The sequence below is a fragment of the Corylus avellana genome, chromosome 6 (assembly GCF_965113065.1).
Source record: "Corylus avellana chromosome 6, dhCorAvel1.hap1.2, whole genome shotgun sequence".
Classification (NCBI taxonomy): domain Eukaryota; kingdom Viridiplantae; phylum Streptophyta; class Magnoliopsida; order Fagales; family Betulaceae; genus Corylus; species Corylus avellana.
The window spans coordinates 6,344,982-6,362,352 of NC_142495.1; the positions used below are offsets into that span (position 1 = coordinate 6,344,982).

A 17,371-nucleotide genomic window follows, 5' to 3' on the forward strand; every position below is an offset into this window, starting at 1 on the left:
CAAAATAAAATGATTTTCGTTAGGGCCCATTAAAAACAACTACCGAACCAGTTGACCCGGTTGGAGAAAAGACCCAATAGGTTCGCCTTCTTCGTGAAACATGGTGGCTATCTAATGGAGGTGAAACACATTCCTGAACTGAAAAAAAAAGCAACAACAATACATCAACTGACAAAAAAAAAAAAAGAAAAAAAAAAAAAAAGAAAACAATACACATGACCAAGAGCCTCGCAACTACCGAATTTCCACCTCCGACAATGGAACTCGACCTCGACGCCTTCCTTAACTCTCCCCTCACTAGCGATGGCGACGATGACGACCCCGAGAACCCCAACTCTGTACTTCACCGCACAATCGACGAAATCCTCAACGCCTCCGATTCCTCCACGTCATCTTCGCCCCCTACCTCCCCGCTGTCCATTCATATACGCGCCTTAAATCCCAAACAAGAAGTCTCTCAGTCCGTTAACGACGCCGTCTCAGTCTCCCTTCCTAAAGCCCCCTCGGAGTCTTCAATCTCCGAAACCCAAACGGTTCAGTCCAAACCAGGCTCCTTCGCTCGGGTCAGGCCCGGCGGTGGGTTCTCGGACGACACGCTTCGGAGGGCGCTGCCGTCGCTGTTTGGCGGGGTCAGACCGAACGCGAAGCCTGGGGCAGCGCTGGCTGCGGCGGCGGCGGCGTCGAGGGCTCTGCCGACCCCGCACGCAGCGGCGATAAAGTCGAGGAGGGCCGCGAATTCCCAATTGGTTTCGGATGGGTTGGACTCTGCGAATGGAATTCGTGATGAGAAAATGGGCGACTTCCAGTCTGCTGAGGTTTCGAGAGGGAATGAGGTTTTGGAGGGTGTAAAAGATGAGGGTTTTGGCGAGCTTTCTCATGGTAAAGAGGTCGAAAGCGAAGCGGAAAATGTGGCTCAAGTGGATGGATTAAGGGTTAGTGATAACGACGAAGAATTGGCGGAAACAAGCACTCCAATTTCAAATTCCAATGTTGAACCGGTGAATGTTGAGGAGGACGCGAGCAATGCAAATCCAGATGAGGATGCTTGTGTGGTGGACGAGAACAATTCTGAAGTTTTGGATGCTGATGGTTCAGAAGACAAGGGCGGTCATTCTTTGGACGAATTTCATGAGAAACGGAAGGTTGAGGAGGACTCGACAATGGAGGCCTTGGAAACACGGGATTTGGGGAAAGACATCCATGGCTTGAAAGATGACGAGGATACGAGTTCATTATCTGATATCACTGAGCTTGTGGAGGAGAGAATTGGGCAGTTGGAGAGTAGGAGAATTAGTAAAAGAGCGGAACAGAAATCACGGGCTTCGATGAAGCCGCTGGAATTAGCTGAGGAGCTTGAAAAGAAGAATGCTTCCACTGGTTTGCATTGGGAAGAGGGTGCAGCTGCTCAACCAATGAGGCTTGAGGGCGTACGGAGGGGGTCGACCACGTTGGGATACTTTGATATTGAGTCGGACAATACTATCACACGGACCATTTCTTCTCATCTATGCAGGAGAGATTATGGTTCTCCTCAAGTCTTGGCTGTTCATACGAGTTATATTGCAGTGGGAATGTCAAAAGGGGTCATTTTAGTCGTGCCCAGTAAATATTCCTGTTATAATCCTGATCACATGGACGCAAAGGTTACTTTTACCTCAATTCATTTATATTGCTCTTACTTATTAGTCTTTAATGTTCCTTTAGGATTCTGTGTTTCTTTGTGCTATTGGTTCTTGCTCTGGTTGAAACTTGAATAGATTTCGTGAAATATATTTTGGGTGTAATTGGAATCGAGGAAGAATGAGCTGTTGCCCCCTTTAAAATGATATTAAGTAGCCAATTCTTGGTGTCATATTTACAAAATTGGAGAAAATGCTAAAATGCTATTTAATATCAACTGAATTGGTTGCTTCTCTTTCCAAAATGCTCCCATTAATTTCACACGAAAGAATGTGCATACTTGATTCTGTACAGGATGACCTCAATGCATAGATAGCTTCATATTTCTAAAAGGAAACATAATGTAGCAGCTTGAAAAAAAAAACTTTGATATGTGTACTTAGCATGAGTGTATTCTGTAAGGATGACTTCAATGCATAAATAGGTTGATATTACAAAAGGAACATCATGTAGTGGTATGAGAAATTTTTTTGGAGTTCATACTCTTTTTTATTTTTATTTTTTTAATTTTTACGTAAATAATCAAAATATCATTAAAAGCGTAACCGAGTTACACAAGAAGTATACATGAAAAACCCCTATCTAAACCATGTAAAAGAATCTAACATCGAACACCCCTTTGTTTGAAGGGGCCCATCAAAGCTTGTCTTCTCCTTCCCGTTTTATTCTATAAGAATACAACAAATTGAAGAACGAAGCCAAGACATCCATCTCCCAATCTTGAGCTACTCTAATAAAGCTTACGGTCTAGTGAAGGGCACTACTAGAAATATCCAAATGAACTACAACCGAAGCATCCTTTACATAAGCAATGCTATATAAATCCAGAAAAAGCTTCCTTAAAGGCCCTCTCTCCACACCACACATCATCCAAAATTTGATCTTGGAGTCATTCACTAGCTCAAATCTGGTGTGACTATAAAACATCCTCCAACCCTTCCTAATATTCTTTCATAGCCCACCTCGTATGGCCCGGGAGGCTCAATAAAACACCACCAACCCCATATAACTGCCAAATTTAGACTCCATAACTCTCCACCATGTCTCTCTCTCATGCACATAGTGCCACAACGACTTCTCTAAAAGAGTACAATTGAACAACCTCAAAATCCGAATCTCCAACCTTCCATCAGAAATTGGAGAGCCAACCTTGGACCAACTAACCTAGTGATGTTTGAACTTTTCACTTATCCCACCCCGTAATAAATCTTGCTAGAGCTTCTCTATGCAATTTGCCACACCAACAGTAAGAGGGAGGAGAGACGTGATGTAAGTAGGTAAATTGGAAATGGTGCTCGGTAACCCTCCCACCCTCTCAATATATCTTCTTCCAACTAGCCAATCGACGTTCAATCTTTTCAACTACACCATCCCAAATAAACTTGACCTTTTAAGAGGCCCCAAGTGGAAGACCAAGATATTTCAAAGGCAAAAAAGAAACCCCACAGTCCAAAATGCCAGCCAACACCTTTACATTGTCTACAGTACCCATAGGAACCAATTCTGACTTAGGTTATTCTTCAAGCCAGAGACAGCTTCAGAACATAAGAATAAAGCACACTGATAGCACATCGAAGAGATACATACAATGCGCTATCCAAGAGCACCATTTCTACCCAAATCCGTACCTTCTCAACAAATATAGTAAGAACTCCTAGTTGACATGATCATAGACCTTCTCCATATCTAGCTTGCAAAGCACCCCTGTTTCACCAGATCTGATTCTACTATCCAGACATTCTTTTGCTAAAAGCACTGAATCAAGGATTTGCTACCTTTAACAAAGACATTCAGGGGCTTCGAAATAATCTTCACAACAACCATTCTCAACTGATTGGCAAGAACTTTGGCAATGATCTTATATACCCCACTCACAAGACTAACAGGCCGGAATGCCTTTGTTGAAAAGGTAGGTACTTCCCCATTGCTATTTAGACATGCCCTTAGTTTATAGTCATCCTTTAGGATATCATTGGTTGGCAGTATTAAAGTTTCTTCTATTCCAGAAATCGAACATGTTATGCGAGGAATCTTCCTATTTATGGGAATTTCAGTATGCGGAACATCTGCCTGTGTAGTGAAATTATGAAGCTTGCTAGTACATTTGTGCTTGCTATTTCATTTGTTGGATTAGTTATGATAGAAATAGTTAACTTGACTCAACAAACTATGATGTTTATGTTCCAGACATTGATGCTTGGCGTGCAAGGGGATCGATCACATGCCCCTGTAACTTCCATGTGCTTCAACCACCAGGGAGACCTGCTCTTAGCTGGTTATGGTGATGGTCATATTACTGTTTGGGACATACAGAGATCATCAGCTGCAAAGGTTATTACTGGAGAGCATACATTACCAATAGTACATACATTGTTTCTGGGTCAGGATTCTCAGGTTACTCGTCAATTTAAAGCAGTTACTGGTGATAGTAAGGGTCTAGTTCTGTTGCATGCTTTCTCAGTGGTTCCCTTACTCAATAGGTTCTCCATCAAAACCCAGGTAACACGTTAGTCTGCTTTAATATGTGATTTATGATTTCTACCATCATGTATTATATGCTTATGAGTTGATATCCTACCCAAACCAATGATCATATTATTGCATGAAATAGTGTCTCCTTGATGGACTAAAAACCGGACTTGTGCTATCAGCTTCACCACTCCTTTTTGACGAATTCTCTGGAGTTGCTTCCCTGTCCTCTCAGGGAAACAATGCAGTTTCTTCCAGTAGTCTTGGTAGTATGGTGGGAGGCGTAGTTGGCGGAGATGCAGGCTGGAAACTCTTTAATGAAACCTCTTCTTTAGTTGAAGAAGGTGTGGTCATATTTGTCACCCAACAAACTGCTCTAGTGGTATGAAGCCCTCAGATGATTGCGCAAATTCCATGTACCTTTTGTCTTGTGAATTGATCTCTTCTTCGTTGTGGGTATATCTTTTCTTTATTACAGGTAAGGCTCACTCCAACTTTGGAAGTCTATGCTCAACTTTCTAAGCCGGATGGGGTTCGTGAGGGTGCTATGCCTTATACTGCATGGAAATGCATGACACAGTCACGTGGTTCACCTACTGGTATGCATTGACCGAGTCTCTTGAGCTTCATATTGAGATCTTTGATCTTTCTAATATTTGAATTTGTTACAGAAAATATGCCTGTGGAAGCAGCAGAGAGAGTTTCCTTGCTCGCAATTGCTTGGGATCGGAAAGTTCAGGTTGCAAAGTTAGTCAAATCAGAGCTAAAAGTATATGGGAAATGGTCTGTTGACAGTCCAGTTGTAGGTCTGGCTTGGTTGGATGATCAGGTACATTTTTTTATGTTCATTTGTCTTGTTTTGTATATCGACAACATAATTCAGGCTACTTGTTTTGGTTCAGTGATTCTTTTCCTAGTAAATAATTGTGCGTTCTCTGTACTTAGTATTTGATTAGTTTTCTCCATATAAATATGAAGATAAGGGTTTTATGCTTGTCCAGATGCTGGTGGTGCTCACATTAACTGGACAACTCTGTTTGTTCACTAAGGAAGGAACTGTGATTCACCAAACAAGATTTTCTGTGGATGGCTCTGGAGGAGATGATCTTGTTGCATATCATACTCACTTCGTCAATTCCTTTGGAAACCCTGAGATTGCTTATCACAATTGTATAGCTGTAAGAGGAGCTTCTGTATATGTACTTGGACCTATGCATCTTGTTATTTCTCGCCTTCTCCCATGGAAGGAACGGATTCAGGTTCTGAAGAAAGCAGGTGACTGGATGGGTGCCCTTAACATGGCAATGACACTTTATGATGGCCAAGCTCATGGCGTTATTGACCTCCCTAGAAGCTTGGATGCTGTACAGGAGGCCATAATGCCGTACCTGGTAGAGTTGCTTTTGTCATATGTAGATGAAGTATTTTCCTATATTTCGGTGGCATTTTGCAACCAAATTGAAAAAGTGGAACAGCTGGAAAACCCAAATAGTAGAAGCAGTTCTGTGCACTCTGAAATAAAAGAGCAATACACTCGCGTGGGTGGAGTTGCTGTTGAATTCTGTGTTCATATCAAGAGGACTGACATTCTTTTTGATGAAATTTTCTCCAAGTTTGTGGCTGTTCAACAGATAGGTATAATCACACCTATATTTCTTCTTGCATTAAATGCTTCAATTAGAATGAAGTTTTGATATCTGGGTTGGTATCCAATTTTAAGTGCAATATTATGGTAACTCGATCTGTGATAATCATAACACTAAACTCCTAGCATAGAACGTTTTTTTTAGGAATTCTTTTAACTTGAATGGGTTCCGACTGTTTGGACAGTCAGATTACTGTAGGGTGGCAACAATACATGTTTGGATGTTTGGGGGAAGATGATCAATTGCGAGATAATGCTTAGCAAGCTTTCCTTGTAATGGAACTTTTTCTAACGTTATTTATATTTTACATTTGCATTTTTAAGTTTGAGTTTGTTATTTAAAGGGATGACCAGGATATTAAGTTCTCTTCTAGTACCTTGAGAGTGATTGAATCCATAACTTTTTGATAGTACGGGACTAGGTTGTGGGAATGGTATTTCCTTCTCTTTGGGATCCTTCCTTTCTTCAAACGGAATGAACAGAGATAGAATACCGATTTCCTAAATTCCTTTGCGTATTCTTCCATATTTTTGTTGTCGCATACAGTAATTTATCCATTTAGCAGCCTTTAAAAGCTACCTTTAAAAGCTACTCTTGCACTGATTTGCCTTTCATTACAACTTTTAGACACATTTTTGGAGCTTTTGGAGCCATATATTTTGAGGGATATGCTTGGATCTCTACCACCTGAGGTATTGCTTGATATCCAATTGTTTAGCCACATTGGCAAGCTTAATCATACATTGTGATATTTCTTTTTCCTTCTCTTTGGTAAGATTATGCAAGCACTCGTAGAGCATTATAGCAGCAAGGGGTGGTTACAGCGAGTTGAACAATGTGTCCTTCACATGGATATCTCTTCCTTGGATTTCAATCAGGTCTTACTCTCAAAATCTTTGTTAATTGTTTTCCTTGTTGAACTAAATTCATTTGTTATGATGTATTGACTTGAATTATTTTGTTATCATTAGGTTGTCAGGTTATGTAGGGAGCACGGATTATATGGTGCTCTGGTTTATCTCTTCAATAAAGGATTGAATGATTTTAGGGCTCCTTTAGAGGAGCTGTTTGTGGTGTTGCGAAATAGTCTAAAGGAAAGTGCTGCTGCCCTTGGGTATGTTGTGTTGATATGTTTCATGTATATTCTAATTTATTGAATATGGAAGGTTTACTAGTATCATGGCTTCTTATATTAGTTTGCTTTCCTTTTATAATAAATGCTGTCATATCAATATTCAAAAAGTTGACTGACTTTATAACCTTATCCTTGTCTTTGTTGGGGTGGGGGGACATCATGACTCGGGAGGATTTCCTTATTTTAGATTTATACAGTAGAATCATTATTTAAGAAAAAAAAGGGGGGGAAAAACTGTTCCAGTCTAAGGGTTTGACCTTTTATCAAATCAGTCTCTAGGGTTCAAAATCGATCCTTAAGGTGTAATCCGTTATCAAATCACTCCCTCTATCACGCTTATGTTAAATTTTCTGATGGAATGTCGCATCATATCCAATATTATTGCGACACGTGTAAAATGCTACATCATAAAATGCATATCATAAAATGCCATGTCACTAAAAAAAGCCTCATCAGCATTGACGATTAAAAAAAAAAAAAAAAAAAACTGAAGGTTTGCTGTGGGAGAGGGGTGGCCATGCAGCCAACGCCAAAATCTTCAATGCTCTTTACCTGACCGAAATGAAGGATGGCGATGCCCTTCCAACAATGACAACTAAAACCATGAAAGAAAGCTCGGATTCAAGTCTAGTTGGTAAAGGTCAGTATAAGTACTGGGCATTGGCGGCCATTTTGTTGCTGGCATTTTGGTCCAGGTTCACCGGCACCGTCACATTCCATTGGTCTGCCGGTAACCTCAACCGGCACTCCGACAACTTCAATAGCCCCATTCATGATGATCTTGACATCCTCGTAAGCATTTGTATTTCTTTTTTGTGTGTGTTTCTGGATTTGGATCTTTGAGAGGGATTTGATTGGGGGTACATGAAATGGAGGAGAGGTAGAAGGTGGTGAGGCACATGCTGGATGTGTACACCAGCAGTTGTTGGATCAGATTACCGAGATTCTGGGAGGAGGCCTTCAAGGCTGCCTACGAGGATTTGACCAAGAGGGCATTATTGAGAGGTTTCCTTGCCTACAACAGATCCCACGGTCTGCCCTTAGATTTTTTCTTTTCACCATTGCTGATGAGACTTAGGGGTGTCAATACGGTTACAGTTAGCGGTTATTGGCAATAACTGCTAACCATAACCGCCTAAGCGGTTAGTAGATTTCACTAACCGCAACCGCTAACCGCCTAGAGTTTAGCGGTTAGCTACTGACCGCCGGTTAGCGGTTAGTGAAATAGGTAACCGCCCGCTAACTGCTTTTTTAAAATTGGGCTTTTTTTGGGCGTTTTTGGACTTTTTTTATTACTGTAGTATTTTTTACCCTCATTTGTTTTTTGTATTTTTAGTGTCTTCTTAGGCCCAATTTTTATAAAAATAATCCATATTGAAAAATAAAAAATATTTGACCCCAAATTTACATTTACTTGTACTTTAAAAAAATTCCTTAAATATTAAATCATAACGGGTTAACTTTAAAAAAATAATAATAATAATAATAATAAAACACACACACACACACAACATATAAAAAAAGTTCAACACAACTGTCACAACATATAAAAAATATAAAAAAAAAAAAGTTCAACGCAACATATAAAAGAAGTTCAAATAAAACGTATGATGTATATGATTATATGTCATATTATATATGATTATATGTATTATTTGTTATTATATAATCATATGATTTAATAATCAATTCATCATGTGATATAATCATATCAATAATAGTGATAATATTACTAAAATTAGAATGATAATATATTAATACTTCAATTGTGTTTATAAATAACACATTGTTTAATCCAATGTCAATTACTTAATTTGATATTATACGAATCACATTATCATTGTACATTAATAATATGATTCACTTGAATAAAGTATTTGAATTGTCATTGAATCATATGATTAAGTATTGATATTATACATTTATATTATTCATATGCATATATGTATAATTATAATTTATAACATATATAGACTTATAAGTTTATAACATACATTGGAACTAAGTCTTTAGGTACTTAATTGTTGTATTAGTATGAATTGGTATACTTATGACTTATGTCATATTATATATGTATATTTTGTTATTATATAATCATATAAATTAAAATGATAATACATTAATACTTCAATTGTGGTTATAAGTAACACATTATTGAATCTAATGTCAATTACTTAATTTGATATTATACGAATCAAATTATCATTGTACATTAATAATATGATTAACTTGAATAAAATATTTGAATTGTCATTGAATCATATGATTTAGTATTGATCTTATACATTTATATTATTCATATGCATATATGTATAATTATAATTTATAACATAGATACACTTATAAGTTTATAACATACATTGGAACTAAGTCTCTAGATACTTAATTGTTGTATTAGTATGAATTGGTATACTTATGAGTTATGTCAAATTATATATGTATAATTTGTTATTATATAATCAAATGATTTAATGATCAATTGATTATGTGATATAATCATATAAATTATAGTGATAATATATTAATACTCAAATTGTGATTTAATTATCTAAAAAAAAATTGTGATTTAATGATCAAGTGATTATGTTATATGTATAAATATTATTATAATTAGAATTATAAAAATATATTATATAAAAAGGCGGTTGGCGGTTAGCGGTTACGGTTAGTAAACCCAATAACCTCTAACCGCTAGGCGGTTATAGCGGTTAGGTGGTTAGCGGTTAATACGGTTACGCGGTTACACGGTTAGCGGTTAGAAACCGCCCACATTGACACCCCTAATGAGACCTTTTAAATGTGTTGCAATACCATTGGGTATAATGTGACATTTGTCAAGAAATTTCACGAAGTGTGACAGAGTTGAGTGATTTGATAACGGATTAAACTTTAAAGATTGATTTGATCAAGTATGAATCCCAGTGAGTGATTTGATAAAAGGTCAAACCCTAGGTATTGTAACTGTATTTTCCCCCCCAAGAAAAACACTTCTAAGGAAATCTAAACAGTGTGCTAGTATAACATCATGTTACGAATATAGTATTCGAGGAACTGCAAATAATCCTAATCTTAAGAAGCTTCCAAACAGCTGGTTTGAATTAGGGCTGCAGCTGCTGGGCCTTTGTGGCATGGAGTTGCTTCATCAATCAGTGTGCAAGCTTGCTTCTTCCTCTTCCATTCACCTTATCTCCCTGAAATTAATTTCCTAATTCTAATTTGTTATAGTACGTGAAATGATATAAGTTTTGAAAACTGTGATAGAACGGTGGGGGAGTCAAGTCTTTTTTATTCAATATTATTTACCTTTGGACAGCTGCGTTTCTCTATCATTATTAGCGTAGTTTTCACGATTTTTTTTCATCTCTTTCTCTTTTGAGTTAGGTGTTTCTCATGTATACTTCTTGTGTACTTGGGTTGTGCTTTTTCGCTTTTTGAATGATATATTTCGATTACTTATTAAAAAAAAATTCTTATAGTATGTGCAGTCCTCCGTGGAAACTTGTTTGTTGAGAAAACATGTAAAAACTCATTCTGGCTTGTTTGTATCTCAACTGTGCCTTAGTAAAGTTTTATTCATGTGTGCAACATGCTATTCAGAGGTTACATTTAAAGAAATTCCTTTTTGTTTTGTTTTTATTTTCTAGACCATGAACAAAAACTGTCAAATAGGGTATCAAAACATGAGTGTTTTAGTAGTGGTTGGTAGTGTAAACATTTACTGGGAATTAAAAAAATACTATGAAAAAATTGAGGAAAAGGTAGTTTAACTTTTGATTGAATAAAACATGTGGCATAGGACTATGATAGCATATCTTGGAGAGATGTTACTTTATTCTAGTATGGTAGTAATAGAATTGCAGAAAATATCTTCAGAGAGTTATGGAATTGGATGGATTGATTGATTGAAATATAAGAAGAGCTGCCCTTGACCCCTTATTGTTTTGCTTATTCAGACTGTTATGGAATTGGATGGATTGATTGAAATATAACTATATTCATATTTGTAGTGTTATTTATGTTTTTGGCTTCTTATAATTAGATTTTTGACTTCTCAGGATTAGTTTTCTATTGCCGCTTTGAAGTAGTCACCTTTTCCTTTTGTTCTTGCTAACAGGTATAGGATGCTTGTTTATCTGAAATACTGCTTTTCAGGTCTTGCTTTTCCACCAGGTGAGTATTTATTGTTGTTGGGATTTTTCAATCTGTTCTGCAAGTAAATGTGAAAAAGGCTCTATGGATATTTCATTTTCCTACAAATAAGGGTTGGTAATTGAGTTTAGTCTAAAACTTTCTAGATGTTTTTTAAGTGTCTTGGGTTTATCTTCTTTGAATTTAAAGTAGTCGTTTATTGGGTTTTAGTAGGTCTTTTGTTTACTAGTCAAATTAGGAGTCTTAGTCATAATAGGTTAAATTGTCGATGAGTATACATAACTATGCTTTATCATACTTAAAGAATTGAAAAATTGCGATAATGGAATATTGAGTTTAGAGTGTTTAGCAAGCTGGCCTAGTGTTCTTTTCTTTTATTGTTTTCAAAATGTGTGGTTTTTAAGTACTAATATCAGTGTCAATGTTCATCATGCTAGTAATAGCCAGGGTACAGCCTGGTACCAGTATTATGACTTCATTTGCAAATGTTTTTGTTGCAACTTAACATTCATAAAAGGGGGACCTGTCTTCTTTCTTCATTCTGTATGCATAGGACCTTCCATTACTTCAAAATGGTGTTGTTAATATTCCAGCCCTAATTCCCAGGATATGATTAACTGTGAAGCTTATCATTGTTATGAGACAGTGAGCATTTGAGTGTTGAAAAGTGACCTGTTTCTCTTGTGAAACTGTTAACTGTAGTGCCTGGTCTCTAGATTTTGCACTGGATTTAAGTGTTATGGAATAGGTATGAGGCAGTCAAGCAGGAGTATCTTGCTTCTTTCTATAATGTACGTGTTTTGAAGCTGTAGCACTTGTACACCTTCATTTCCATGCTTTTGGGATCGAACTGATTTAGAAACATTGAAGCCAAAAGTTTGCCTTTTGCAGGACAAGGAACTCTGCCCACTACACGCTTGCCATCACTTAGGACCGAACTTCTACAATTTCTACTAGAAAAATCTGATGCCCTGAATTCACAAGCAGTTTCAAGCTTATCATCTGGAGGAGCATACCTGAACCTGTATCATCTTTTACAGTTAGATACTGAAGCTAGTTTAGATGTTCTGAGATGTGCGTTTGTAGAAGATGAAATCCCAAAACCCAACTTTTCATCGCATGATTCAGCAGATGAAAATATGGAGGTGAAAAAAGAAGATGATAGTGGATGTAAAAATTTATTGGTTCAAGATACATTGAATGCTCTTGTTCATATTCTTAGTAGGGACATCTTCCAAACTGAGAGGTCTGGTAGCAAAGATGTCATGGGATCAGTTGAAGAGTGGCCTTCAAAGAAAGACATAGGTCATATATATGAGTTTATAGCATACTATGTTGCATGTAGAAGAGCTAATGTCTCAAAAAGTGTACTGAGTCAGATTTTAGAGTATTTAACATCACAGAATACTTTTCCACCTAGTGTTTCCACACATCGTATAATTTCAAAAAGAAGAGAGAAGCAGGTGCTTGCCCTTCTAGAAGTAGTTCCTGAGACTGACTGGAATGATTCTCATGTGTTAGATCTATGTGAGAAAGCACAATTTTACCAGGTATGTTTACACATACTTCTTATGATGTTTTGCCTGGAAGCATATTGCCACAATCTGGAAATTCTTTGTTTCTGTTACCTGTAATATCAGCTCTATTGTAATTTTGCAGGTTTGTGGCTTTATTCATAGTATCAGACACCGGTATCTTGCTGCATTGGATAGCTACATGAAAGATGTAGATGAACCCATTCACGCATTCTCCTTTATCAACAAAACATTATTACAGCTGAGTGACAGTGAACTTGCCGTTTTTCAGTCAGCAGTCATCTCTCGGATACCCGAGCTGGTTGACTTAAGCAGGTAGTGCTTTTTATTGTTCAAGTTATCTGTGGGTCTAAATGGTAACCAGGATCTTTTGTTGCTCAGGAATTTATTTATTCTGCATTTGATCTCATGCATTCCTGATCCTTTGCAGAGAGGGTTCGTTCTTCTTGGTCATTGATCATTTCAACAAAGAAGCTTCACATATCCTGTCTGAACTTCACTCTCATCCACGAAGCCTTTTCCTCTATTTAAAAACAGTCATTGAGGTTCACTTATCTGGCACCCTCAATTTTTCTTATTTAAGACAAGATGATTTTATGGATTCTTCTGATGGAAGAAGGGTAAAGGATCAGTCTAGAGGACTTGAGTTCTACATGGAGAAAATCTCTGATTTCCCCAAGTTCCTGCGTAATAATCCGGTTGAAGTGACTGATGATATGATTGAGCTTTATCTGGAGGTGAGCATTTGTAAAACTGTATCTGAAATTCAAGTATGAAATGATTGAGGTTGTGTTTGGAATTTGCATTTGGATTTATGGTTTGCATTTGGAATGCAGAGATTCAAAAGCATTTGGAAACCCATTGTATAGATAGAAGTATTTCAAATCCAGAATTTTAAGTTTCTTATTTGGATACTTTACATGCTATGAATTTGAATTTGAAATCTCTTCCTTCTAACTTGCACCAGTGAATATTTAACATAAGTAACTAATTTATTTAAAAATAAAAATTTCCTGAAGAAGGTATTGCTCTGTGCACTCGTTGGTGGCTTGGTTCAATAGTCACTGATAATAATCAGGCAAAAAAAGGGATTTCTCAAATTAATGAAAAGGGTTTTGAGGGCAAAACCAAAACATGTATTGGTTTCATTTCCTTTTGCCACTCTGATTTTCTTGCTCTCCAGACAACCCTAATGAGATAAATCTAGCATACATACGGAACTGATTGATGTAAGTGTTATGGTTTGGCTTTGGGGTTTGGGTTGGAGAAAGAGAGAGATTCAGGAGTGAAGAGCCACGCTAATTTAGTGAAGTGCTCTTTCATACTCCCGCACTCCCACCACCACAAAAGATATTATTTGCTCAGCTGTTCCCTTTCTTTTTCAGTGATTGGGGTGGCAATAAAAATCTTGTTTTTATCACTCTGCTCATTCTTACATACATTTTTCTAGACTATGCTGACTCTGTGCCAGAAAGCATGGTCATTGTTATGGCCCTCTTAATGTTCTTACTTTCCTTTTAGTTAATTCTCATAGATTTTCTGGTAGCACTATTTGGGTGATAGCCCCTCAGACACTACATGTTTTGCATTTTTGCAGCTATTATGTCAATATGAACCTGATTCAGTTCTCAAATTCCTGGAGACATTTGATAGCTATCGTGTGGAACACTGTTTACGCCTGTGCCAGGAATATGGGATTATAGATGCTGCCGCATTCTTATTAGAAAGGGTTGGTGATGTGGGGAGTGCTCTTTTACTTACACTTTCAGGCCTTGATAGCAAATTTGTTGAGCTTGATACTGCCTTGGGAGGTTTAGTTTCTAATGGTACTTCGAGTTCTGCTGCTGGTACAGAGGATTTCTGCACCGTATTATATATGAAGGAGGTCTGTAGATATGGCTTTTAATCAGATAATATCTTTAAGCTTCTTGTGTATGCATGTATGATTCTTGTAAACCTTCATATTGATTCTGGTATTTCTCTTACAGGTGAATGCTATACACAATATATTGAATACCTGTATTGGATTGTGTCAGCGGAACACCCCTCGTTTGAACCCTGAGGAGTCAGAGACACTTTGGTTCAGATTACTCGACTCGTAAGTTTAACGTCAATCTTTCTTTTGCTTTCTTGTTTATGTTAGATCTTTCTATATGTGTTTTTCATTGCAAGATCTTCAGATCAGTATGTAATCATCCATTATAGCGGTTTGTCTTATACCAATTACTTGATTGTCATGATTAAATGATAGACATCCATTTGTAGGATATAATGAAGCACATTCATTCCATGACAGTGCACTTATTATTTTCTTTAAGAACAAAAGATAGAGAAAAAATCACATTTTTTCATGATCATATAGATTTGGGGGACATAAAAGTTCTATAAACTGTTATTTCTCTTTTCATGTGGTTCAAAAGCGGCAGAAACTCCTAGTAGGCTTCGGTTCCTCTCTCTTTCTTCCTGGATTTAATTGCTTTTCTCTTAATGCCTAAGCGCTCAGTAGTTTCACTTGTTTGTTCTCACGCTAACAACTTTTCTGCTCCTTGAAAGTTGCTGTATGTGTAATTTGTCTTAGGAGGAAGTTATTATATTCTGAAGAATTAATATTCATACCTGTGCAATTTTGTTTCAGTGCTAGTTGTTCACTCAAATTCATTGCAGGTTTTGTGACCCTCTAATGGATTCATATGGTGATGAAATGGTGTCTGGAGGAGAAAATCATGTTCAAATGCTACCTGAATCATCAGCCTCACACGAGGATGAAGAGGCAGGTATAGTTAAGTGGAGAATCTCAAAATCCCATAGAGGGGCTCATATCTTGAGAAAATTGTTCTCTCGGTTCATCAAAGAGATTGTCGAGGGAATGATAGGATATGTTCGCCTCCCAACTATCATGTCGAAACTCCTCTCTGATAATGGCAGCCAGGAGTTTGGTGATTTTAAACTTACCATATTGGGCATGCTTGGAATATATGGCTTTGAAAGACGAATTCTGGTAATTTGTGTTTTGAGCTCAAGATGTGCTTTAGTCATATGGTCTAGCTTATTTATCCTTGTGTGGCATGAATTCATGTATTATGAATTATTTTTGCATCTTTGTTGAGGTTTAAGCATGCCAACAAGCATAAAGTTAAAAGGGTTCATGTGAATTTTGAGTTCTTTACTATGATCCTGTAAAGGAGTTTTAGTTTAAGATCCATGAATAAATTTGCATTCCACCTATGGGAATTTAGCGTCTCCTCATAGTTAATGCTATGAATTTGGAAGTCTTGTATCTAATTCTGACCAAGGGTTGGATGGCATGTTACACTTAGTATTTCTGCCATGCAGAAGCAAGCAGCAAAGTTTGCATCAATGCATCGGGTTTTAGATACAAGTAAAGCTAGCTTGTAGCCATGCTCATTCACCCTGCTCCTCAAATTAGTGACATTTTAACTCAACTGGAATATCTAATCAACATCTGCATTATCAATTCTTGACCTTCTAGTGGATGAATGATTTTTGTTTTTCCTTAAGTTAGATGTAACGGTGTTTTAGTCAACTGTGATTATGATTTATTCCAAAGTGGTATTTTTCTTATTGATTTAAATTACTTATGTTGTTCTTTTAGGATACTGCCAAATCCTTAATAGAGGATGATACATTCTATACCATGAGCTTACTCAAGAAGGGGGCCTCTCATGCATATGCACCCCGGAGTTTTATATGTTGTATATGTAATTGCCTGCTCATGAAGGACTCTTCTAGCTTTAGCATTCGAGTTTTTAACTGTGGCCATGCAACTCATCTCCAATGCGAAGTTCCAGAAAATGAGGCAACAAGTAGAGGCACCTCATCTGGATGCCCGATTTGTATGCCGAAGAAGAAATCTCAGAAAGCAAAAAATAAATCGATTCTTCCCGACAATGGTTTAGTGAGTAAATTTTCGTCCAGACCTCAACAAGCACGTGGAACTAATATTCTACACCCGCATGAAAGTGATGCGTCAGAGAATCCCTATGGGCTTCAGCCAATTTCACGGGTAAAGTACATTATATTTTCTTATAGTTATGGTTATCATTTCTGTTTCCTGGACTTCACAGACATTGAAAAGTAATCAAAGGTGAACTGAATGCTCTGCAGTTTGAGATCTTGGCTAGTTTGCAGAAAGACCAGAGATTAGCCCTGATAGAAAACATGCCTCAGTTGAGGCTTGCACCACCGGCTGTGTATCATGAAAGAGTGAAGAAAGGAACGGATATTTTTACTGGGGAAAGTAGCAATGGCCTTACAAAAATAGAGAAACCAGGCAAAATCAGGCAACTGAGGGAGCTAAGAGTAAAGGGATCATCTCGGTTCCCTTTAAAATCAAGTATATTTGGTGAGTTTTGTTATTAATTCTATTAAGTGTTGCTAAATTTTTGTGATGCTGTTCAATTCTAACACATGGGAAACACTTCTTTAGGCAAGCAGAAGAGCAGCAAGCGGTAATGCGAGCGTCGTGTATTTATAGAGAACTAACAATACTGGAGATGATAAAAACCATGTTGGCTGAGTTTTTGACTTCTCTTTATTCTTTCTTTCTTTTCTTTTTTTGTTGTATATTTTCATATTTGATCGGTGTTGATATTATTAACTTATGTAAGTAGAATAACTTGTACGTAGGTCGAATAATTGGAAGGTATTTATAACGAAATTGAAATAGATTCAAGCGATTAATGAAGGAACATTTTCTTTAGAATCTTTTATTGAATTCCTGGTGTTTTCTTTTGGGA

At 37.2% G+C, this 17,371-nt stretch overlaps 1 protein-coding gene across 2 annotated transcripts; it reads left to right on the top strand.

Annotated features, from left to right (window-relative positions):
* Positions 1-145: 145 nt before the first annotated feature.
* SETH5 (transducin family protein / WD-40 repeat family protein) lies at positions 146-17,349 on the top strand. 2 transcript variants are annotated; one of them, XM_059600208.2, is made up of 19 exons: positions 148-1,643; positions 3,868-4,179; positions 4,292-4,531; positions 4,628-4,748; positions 4,821-4,978; positions 5,151-5,784; positions 6,423-6,487; positions 6,572-6,673; positions 6,767-6,909; positions 11,045-11,100; positions 11,971-12,629; positions 12,739-12,929; positions 13,045-13,351; positions 14,212-14,499; positions 14,603-14,712; positions 15,279-15,612; positions 16,228-16,638; positions 16,740-16,977; positions 17,062-17,349. In XM_059600208.2, the coding sequence occupies exons 1-19, from the start codon at positions 216-218 to the stop codon at positions 17,085-17,087; spliced, it is 5,823 nt and encodes a 1,940-aa protein (XP_059456191.2). In that variant the 5' UTR covers positions 148-215; the 3' UTR covers positions 17,088-17,349. The 2 variants fall into 2 exon arrangements, with proteins under 2 accessions (XP_059456192.2, XP_059456191.2); XM_059600209.2 differs by lacking the exons at positions 15,279-15,612; positions 16,740-16,977; positions 17,062-17,349 and having other exon boundaries at positions 146-1,643; positions 16,228-16,348.
* Positions 17,350-17,371: the final 22 nt, after the last annotated feature.